At 37.7% G+C, this 9,789-nt stretch overlaps 1 protein-coding gene across 1 annotated transcript; it reads right to left on the reverse strand.

Annotated features, from left to right (window-relative positions):
• Positions 1-810: 810 nt before the first annotated feature.
• Positions 811-4,769, reverse strand: LOC103930278 (rhamnogalacturonan I rhamnosyltransferase 1). Its single transcript, XM_009339591.3, has 8 exons — positions 3,899-4,769; positions 3,333-3,400; positions 3,121-3,209; positions 2,836-3,001; positions 2,421-2,710; positions 2,139-2,343; positions 1,884-2,041; positions 811-1,550 (listed from the first exon to the last, which is right to left on the reverse strand). The coding sequence occupies exons 1-8, from the start codon at positions 4,224-4,226 to the stop codon at positions 1,304-1,306; spliced, it is 1,551 nt and encodes a 516-aa protein (XP_009337866.1). The 5' UTR covers positions 4,227-4,769; the 3' UTR covers positions 811-1,303.
• Positions 4,770-9,789: the final 5,020 nt, after the last annotated feature.

Genomic DNA, 9,789 nt, shown 5'->3' on the forward strand with positions numbered 1-9,789 from the left:
TATTGGTGCACAAAGCAATCCCGATCCCATGCTTGCCATATACACAAGGTTTCAATGCCAATGCCAGCTAAGGAAAATCAAAGGACCAAATGATTCCTTTCACTTCCCCTTCACATGAAAATCCAAATCTCCACCGACAAAAATATTCCCACAACTATATTTCCTTCCTTTTTTTTTTCTCAAATTTCCAAATCCATTTAAAAAAATAGCCCTTGCACCAACCTATTGTAAAATTGTGAGAATGAATGCTCACGGTAAGGAAAACTTGAAAATCGTGATGTATTTGTTGTTGTGTAATGTTTTCAAAAGTGGCAATCATTTCATTTGTTTGGTTTGTCACGGATGTTGCTCTATATAAAAAACACTCCATGTGTGATCACAATACACTGCAAAAGAAAAGAACCAAAAACAATAATATCAGTATCCCTCACTTCCTCTTTTTACTTGCCATCCTTTTGTGTTATAGTTATAAAACTAAACAGTGTGATATTTTACACCCGTTTCAAAGATTCTCTCTAACTTTTGCTTATTTATAACACAACCAATTTTTTGGGAACAAATTGTTAACAAAAATGGAAGCCGACGTACGGTTAGGGTAACATGTTTGACCTGTCATTGTCCTATGAGATTTACATGGAATTGGAACCTTGATCTCCAAGTAAACCAAACACTTATGGAACAATATAAATTAATGGCGTATTTGTGTAAAAATACACAATCGTCGGATCCCGGCCGGCCTGGCCGTTCTCTCTGAGTTGGACCGAGACCCGTGACCGGTGTTACAAAACGAGTGAAAGAGAGAATGATCTGTGCAAGCAGAAAACTTTGAGGATGTAGTATATAATATACTAACGGAATCACAATACCATAGGGTTTGATCTAGAAGAAACAAAAAAATTACAAAAAAAAGAAAAAAAAAAATGTAAGGAATAGGGTCACCTCTTGATGATGATTTTTCGCAGTTCCAGTAAAACCAAACCTATATATGATCTTCCCTCCCCACACAGAATGCAGTTTAATTTCGTTCCCACCCTGAATGGCAGGGTAGCTTCTATACATGATTTGGATGGATTATTTCGGCTTATACAGAAGATAAAAGATGTACTACAGCTCGTACCATACGCGCATCCTCTCGGGCTCTTCTTGAAGATTACTTCACTTGGACAATCTCCATCGCCTCCTTAGGACGAAACGCTTGTTATGGCTGTACCTCTGTAGACAATTTTTCTAATAGACCTGTGTGGGAAAGTAGCCAACACTGTAGAAAACTGGATGAGTGTCAGAAGTCGTCTAACATTATTTATCACGTACTACTTAGTTCATCGTCTGATGGTTGCAAGCACTCTTCCGGGTTGGCATAGAAATAGTCCTCTTCTTTAGGTCGGTCTTGAATCATCAACCTATTAGTTGGGTTCCCCATGCGATTTGCATGAGCTTCCTTTACTGCAGATGAAAATTCATCCCAATGCAATGACCCACTAGTGTACTGGTCTATCAGATCAACAAGAAGCTTTCTGTCCAGTAGAATCGTCTTCTTGAACCCAAGAAACCTGAAGAATCATGAACGTACAATGTTTAATTTAGATGACAACTTTCACCATTAATAAGAAATAAGGGCAGCCTATCATGTAACGGTTAAACTGAGGAAAATAGCATGAAGTTAATCATGTAGAAAATACATCCTTCATCACAAATATCAAGGATTCCAATATATGAACCTGTTGATGAACTAAAGCTCCAAAACTGGCAGTTGTTTCAAATTTTTGGGGTTTGAATTATAAAATCAACCAACCGAAGCCAAATGAATCCACAAGATGCATTGAAAATTTTCCATATAACTTTTTCTATGAACAAAGGAAAACTACCCTGTAAGCAGAAAGTACCTGCGATGGCCTTCAACAACTTTAGCCATGTTTCCATCATACGTGGGAACGAAAATATCACTCTCCAATGAGACAAGATAATCCAATGCCGCCATTTGGGATGAGTGGTTTTGAAAGAACCTAAGGTCTGATGGTTCCAACAGTGTCTCCTTTCTGACCTGTTTAAACAAAATCAAAGACAACTTGTAAGAACTGAAAACTTAAAAGTAACCAAATATAAAATACAGAAGGGGGCTTCAGATTTCTTGTACTTACCAATTTTGGAAAAGCCTTTCCAAGACTTGCCATTCTCCTCTCTGCACCATAGATTTCACCAGCTGCAATATAAATCTGAATATCACGGTCAATGTCAAGGGCGCTCAATGTAAGAGCAGTTTCTTCAGGTGTCAAAGGACACAAACCATCTTTCCTTTTCAGGTCGGAATTTATTATTTTCTCTTTCCACCAGGGATAAGCATATCTGCCAAAACGAAACCATCAGGCAGACAAATTAATATATTACTGCACTTTATCCATTGAGTGTCAAGTATAAGTTACCTCATTCTTGTCAACTCTTCCACCTCCTCGATGTTACAACCTTGAGTACAACCAGAAAATGCCAACATGTCCATCTCATATCTAAGATGAAGTACAAGGAATGGACCATTTTTCCTTAGAAGCCTGATAACCCTTCTACCCAACTCCTCTATCTGAGAAGTGAATCTCAGAGCACTAAAATTTACTCGGCAGCGAAGTTTCTGAATCTCCAAAGGCTGTCCATTATTGGCAAGTCGAGCGTCAGTTCTATTTAGATGTACAACTTTGTATCTTTGTATCAGAGGAAGAATCTGTACGAAACAGAAAAAAGAATAAGGACTTTATTTCAATCAATTATGATGTGGTTTATAAATGTTTAAGAGTGGCACCATATAGAATTTCCAGCTAAGTTATAGAGAACAATGCAAACACTAACCTGATTACGATAATAAGACATGTCAGACCAACTAACTGGTGGCATCGTATAAAACATTCCTAGCTCCACCCTCCTCTTTACCCGGGGAGGAAGCTCTTTCAATATGCGAACCTCATCTCTCAAGGATGTGATGAAATGATCCACATCAAATATGTCTTTGAATTCACTGCCATATCAAGAGAAGGTAAGAACTCTCAATACTGGGTGGAAGAAACCTAGTCATCCTTTTACAGTCTAAACAACAATCAATAACTTGAAAATGTTAGGAAAAATATATTGGCATACCTGGGATCAGCCCAAAAGGAGGTTTTGTCAAGTTCAGGGACTATGAGAGTGACGTTCAAATATCTTGCGATAGCAACCATGTCACATATCTGTAGACATCACCACCAAGAAAGGAAAAATGAAAGTTGTAATCATACACTTAAACGTCAAGTAAGTTATCACCAGCAACGAATTCCTGTTAAATACAAAGTAAACAGCTGCCAACCACTTACCGCTGCTCTCATTTGATTGAGTCCCCCATTGCATGAGACCATAAGGTAACCATTGTTTTTATAAACTCCTGATGGCAAACAAAACAAATTTAGATTAAAGGCCGATTCAACAATCATCCAAAACCAAAGAAAAATATAAAGACCAAGACAAACAAAGTCAGGACAGAGATGAAAAGGGTACAGACTACTGTAATTTACATTAGTAGTTCAAACACTATCACCATATCACCATACTCCACCGGTTCGTAACTGCCTGTATGAATTAGTTAACTTTGAACTAGCTAGCTGCTTTCTGGATTACAAGTTTCTACCTTCTAGTATTTCATTGCTTGGAGCCAAAGCAGCTGCTGAGCTATTAATTTTGGTGTGCATTACACACAAAAAGTGAGGATTTGGGTTGGTTTCAAAAAATCAGAAAACGCAATTGCCATTTGGAGTGATTATCATCCAAAAACAACCCAATTGCCATTTGGAGTGATTAGCAATTACTTACAAGAACCCACATCCAAAAAACTTCAAAACACCCCTCAATTTCCTGAAAATTTAGAAAATAATAACAAACTCACTCTTGGGCGGGAGAGCTCTGGCCGGAACAGAAGGCAATGGGTCTTGCAAGACGGAGGAGGCGGCGGCGGACTCCTGCGAGAAACAAGCAGGCCAGCCTTTCAAAACCCTAGGCCCCCACATATCCCCCAACGCCATTAATTGCACGATGCACGTCCACAACAAAATCGACGTCGTCGCACGTATCATCCACAGCTTCATTTTCGACCTCGACGGCGACGACGACGCCGTGACCAGCATCGAGTTCTTTAACTTTTCCCCTCCTCCGCCGCCTCCCAGTACCTTAATTCCCATCACTCCCTTCCTCTCCTTCTTCTCCACCTTGCACATCAATCTCTGTGTATTCTCTCTCTTCCTCCTACAAACATCAACGCAGTGGCCCAAAACGGTGCGTCTTGGCCGATACCGGATCCAAAAAAATGGCTTTCCTTTTTTGAGCTCCCACTATTTATAGAAAACAGCAAAGATCCGAGAACCCGATTTCCCAAAACGTAGCCAAAATACTCACCACATTCCTCAAAGATTTGCTACAAAACTCTCGCGCTTGAAGATTCCCTCCAAAAATTGCATCAAGAACCCGATTTCTCACAGCAAAAACAAAAATCCCAAATTAAAAAAATTGAAAGCTCCGATCTTTGCCGCCACACTCGAATTCCAGACCCCGCAATCCAACCCCAAATGCGAGCTGCAATCCCCTCTCAGATCCGCCGTGTTCTCCGGCGATTTCAGTCGCCGGAGCTTTCGCCGCCGGGGGGGGGCAGCGATTTAAGAAGCGAGAGAGATTGGGATGGAGGAGAAGGAGAGAGGGAAGAAGACGCGCAGTGTTGGTGGTGGTGTCATGACATCATGTGTTGCGAGCAATTCTAGAGAGAGAGAGAGAGAGAGAGAGAGAGAGAGGAACAAAAAACGCGTGAAAGGTGTGCGTGACGTGCACCGACGGGTCGAGTACTCGAGTGGGCGTTTGTGTGCTAACATATATGCTTAAAAAGTGCCCGTAGCCTCCAATAAATGCCAGCCAGCTATACAGCGGTCCGGCCGGGCCCACCCCAATTATTGTCTTTAACACGTGTCGCAAATCCCCGCCCTCTATTCACGACACGTCGAGGGCGAAATCGTGGCTCGGTATCAGATTGGCGGTTCGTTGTCGCCGGTTCCTTCTACACGCCGACAATTTATCGCGATAAGTTTCTTTTTATCGTTCCGCAGGTCCCGCACCTGGAGTTAATAATTAACGGATTAAGCTCTTAATTCATGTGATTAGGGGCTCTAATCCCGATGTTGGTTGGTAGTTAATCGCCAACAATGGTTTAACATTGTTTTAACGTGGGATGGTATTTTGGCGATAAGTACAGTGCAGCAACTTTGAACCCTCCGACTGTTGGTTGTGTCATGTACGGCGCAAGGCGCGACGTCGTTTTCGGGAGGAGCCGTCCGGATCTACGTAGATCTGGGGTCTTGGGACACGTGTTGAAATCGGACGCATCGAAGTGGGGACTGTGGATCCCGATTCTAATCGTATTGGACGGGGTTGTAAGTACATTGTCTAAGTGTACAGCGGAGGGGATGTAGATGTCCCACGCGCGCTTCGGCTTTGTGGGTGCGGCTGTGGGAAACGTGGCCGGGTTTTGTTGGTGTGTGCGGGTCACGCGCTCAAGTGGTTGAGTTGCACTTTTGGATAAGAGGATATCCACAGCCCGCAGCGGATCTTTCTCCATACTATGAGCCGTACACTCATACTTTCCTAAAAAAATAGTTAATTAACATTTCTTTAATTAATTCCTAATTAAAATTTTGACTTTTTAACCGAAATGTTCGTTGAAAGTTGTCTAACTCATCAATTTGGTTCATGAAATTTAAAATTAATAGAAATGGTTTTTAAGTTTGTTTACCATCAATCATTTTGGTTTTTTCCTGAAATTTTTTTATTAAATAACAATAAAACAACAATAATACCTTCAAATTTTTTTTCAAATCATTTTGGCTCATTATTTATTAAATTGAGAGTGTTTTGTCATTTTTTGTACTTATTTAACAAAATGACCAAAATAATTGATGGTGGGGAAACTCAAAGACCAATTTTATTGATTTTAAATCTCAGACACCAAAATGAGAAATGTCAATCTCAATAACCATTTTGGCTAAAAAAAATCTTTAATTTTAGTTAGCTCTAGCTCGAGAAGAGATCATCTTCGGATCTCTAGATCTCTTCAACCAAGGCCACCATATTAAATGATCCGACGTCTTTGAAATTTCATCCAACGGCCAAAAATTATTATAGCTTTTAAGGGGTCAAAACAGATAGGCCGTTCGATGAAATTTCAAAGACCCATATCACTTTATCTAGTGGCCTTGGTGGAAGAGATCCAGAGATGATCTCTTCTCTTCTAGCTCAAACACTATTATATAAAGTGTTAAGATCTCTGTTTTTTTTATTTATTCCACATATAAAATGGAGAAAGTTTTAATGTGCCGAAACACGGCTCAGCACACCAAGTTATAATACAAGTGGATGAAATTTTATGTTTTTTAAGTAGCCAACCACTTTTTGGCTTGTATTATGACACTTATTGTACCGGCTCGTGTTCACGGCACAATAAAAACCTCTCCATAAATGGTTCCTAAGAAATTATATATCGTAGTCTTGGGATAAATGATGGTGAAGGTTTTATGGAAGAAGTCGGATGGGAAATGAATGGAGTGCTCAGTGTGGTGGTTAAATTTCCTTGTCGATATGGTACTAGAAAGCTACCTTATTTGGGGTTCTATAATTTTTCATATATTTAGGCTTCGAAGGTCGTTGACATGCTCTAGTTCTTCCACTAATTTGGAAAGAAATAAATGACTTGAAAATTTGAGTGGTCGACTCACCATTTTTAAATGATGTATGAATTTGGGTAGTGGCAATGGCATGGTGCGCACATTGCTCTATTTTTCAATTGTGGCAAAGCTTTGTGCATCCCATCACGCCAAGCTTGCAAATTGCAATGGTGCAAGTCAACTTCCAAAATTATCAAACCAATCTTAAGTTTTGTGTGTACATTGCTAGTCTTCATTAAGCTAAAACCTCAATCTATATGAATTTGACATTTTCTTTCACTAATAAGATCATACATTTCAATGATGTAGTTTTCCATATTCACACATGACATGTATTCTATAATTTAGTCATTAATTTATGTTGGAAATATTAGGATATCGTATTATAAGTTATAACATGGGTAAATTTGTTATATCACGCGACAATGTTCCATTACTACACAATTTTTTAGTGCTGTTAGACCCACCAAATGTCTTATTCCACCTCCGCCTCCATTAATAATCTCACCCACCACAAAATGTTAAAAATTTGACATACTATTTTTCGACCCACAGTTATTCTTAAAATAACCTCTAATATATATCTAAATTTTTGTTTATAGTTTTCAAAAGAATAAATATTAGAGTGCTGATAAGCTTAGCCGAGCCTCCACTCACCGCCAAGGCCTCTCTTCCCGATTTTTATTCCGATTAGAATTACAAAACCTGCTCACTTCCTAGATCTCCAGGTGATTGCAACTCTCTTTCCTTCCCTCTCTCTAGATGCCCAAAGCAACCCCTTCCCTTTCCAAATCTCACAACCAACTGACCAAGCCTCCAAAAATCTCATCCTTACGTCCCATTTCTAAATTTGCGACAGCCTAATCTCACCCCTTCAAAGCCCAATTCTTCTTTTGGTCTCTCATTTCATTTTTCAAAATTTCAAATATTTATTTAATTAATAAAATGTTTTGAACAACTATTATATATAATTCAACTAGAGGAATAGAAAGTAAAAAAAAATAAAAAAATTATTTGAAATAATTGAGATAGTTGCAGAGAGATGGTGAATAGAGAAGATAATCTTCTTTTTCTTTTTTGCGTTGGTTCTTAGATATCATTTAGAAGAGGTAAATTGGTAAAGTTTTATTTTATTAAAAACCGAGTGAGAAAATAAGACAGTAAGATGAATTTATCAACACTCACATTTTTTTTTAGAAACAATATGACTGTATTATTGTAATCCATGAATTTATTTAGCTGAAAAAAATTGTTATAACTCGTTTCCAGTACCATACTTCTTAAAATATAAGCCCTCTAGTCGAAATAAAACCTTAAATCCTAGTAATTATAATTATATTCACTTTGGTTACCAATTTTTATTACTTTTATTCTCAAATGCACTCTATTTGGATTCATTTGCCATTCATGAATATCGAATTTCCCAACTAATGAAACATGCATTCAATCAAATTATCTGTTAAGTACAAAGTATATTTACCAATTAATCAACCTAATAAGAGATTTTTCAATGTGTCCGAACACGAGGCGGAACAATACATGTCATTATACAATTGAAAAAACACTTAAAAGAAAAAACTTTCCCCTCGATTATATAATAACATGCATGTACTACTCTGTAGTCCCGGTACATTGAAAAATATATCCACATAAGAACCTTTTTACTTGTTTAGTCATGCTATTAAACCACTGTATTAGTACGTAGGGTTGATAATACTTAAGAGCATGCACATGCATGTGGGGGACGTATTGGAAACGAAATTTACTTTTTATCCCAAACGTCCTTAATTTCCGCTTTGAAATATGACACATTGACAGAAATCCATCGAACCCAATAATATTTTTCTACAAATACAGAATAATGCGACCTTTAATTATTGGACTGAATTCATATGTATGGTATGGTTGAAACTTTAAATTAATGAATTTCCGAATCACATCATTGTTAGAAAATAGGGGAAAAAGTTCATGAATTAGCTGCCATTACATTAAACCTTTAATAATTGTCTCAGCTAGAAAAGTATTAGAGCCATTAATCCCTTAATAATTGTATTTATTAAAGATTATGCGGTTAATTGGTGAATGAATTTGGATTCTTAAGTTGTGACTTGTGACGCATCTATTGACTATGAAAGGTTTTTCATTGTGTCTAGAACACAAACACATACGCCATATTATTATACAAGTGAAGTGACACTTGAAAATAAAACTTCTCTCTACCTGTGTAATAACATATGATGTACTGTCCGTGTTCCGAGCACTTTAAAAAAAAATTTCTGTTGAGTAGGTCTTCGGTAGAGGAGTAGGTGAGGGGTATTTAACTATTGATGTCATTCTTCAAGCTTCATGCTTGTTCACTCGATCAATAGATTAAAAACCATGCAACTTTAAGATGTAGGGAACATGTATTTGCATGATGTCTTGAGAAAGAATTGTGTAGCGTCATTCTAATTACATTATTTGTATGATATATTTTGCAAAAGTATGAGATTTCATTGACATTTTATTTTAGTTTTGCTTGACCTCACGCGATTCGACTGAGTGAGACCTGTCCTAGTAGGGAAGTCTACCTAAAGTATTTGCTTATTGTATATTGAGAAACACTTGTCTAGGGGCATTCCAATCGCATCATCATAAGATAACTTTTGTTAATGTATGACAATTCACTGATACTATATTTTGGTCTTGTTTGACTTCACTCGATTCAACCGCATTTGAGAGCTACCCTTGCAAGAAAACTCTATCGAAAATTTTCTCTCTTGCATGTATTTGTTAATCTTTTACACAAAAGTTATTGAGTGTAAGATAAATTCTCTCTTCCTCACCCATGACATCACATATTATCATGTGATGATTGAGAATGTAATAGAATACAGGAAGTTTTATTCTGCCCTTATTTTTATGGTGGGGTTTATATCTGAATTATTGTCTTTTCTTAAGGAAAGACCCGAGTATAATTGTTCATGATAAACAAAATTCCATTTGTAATTTGACTAAGAGCATAGAAATTCCTGTGGTTGACTGGTCCTTATCATTTGATAGCAAATATATCATACATCCTAGTGGAATGAATTCT

The sequence above is a fragment of a genome, unplaced genomic scaffold (genome assembly GCF_019419815.1).
Source record: "Pyrus x bretschneideri cultivar Hongxiangsu unplaced genomic scaffold, Pyrus_bretschneideri_v1 Contig27, whole genome shotgun sequence".
NCBI classification, from domain to species: domain Eukaryota; kingdom Viridiplantae; phylum Streptophyta; class Magnoliopsida; order Rosales; family Rosaceae; genus Pyrus; species Pyrus x bretschneideri.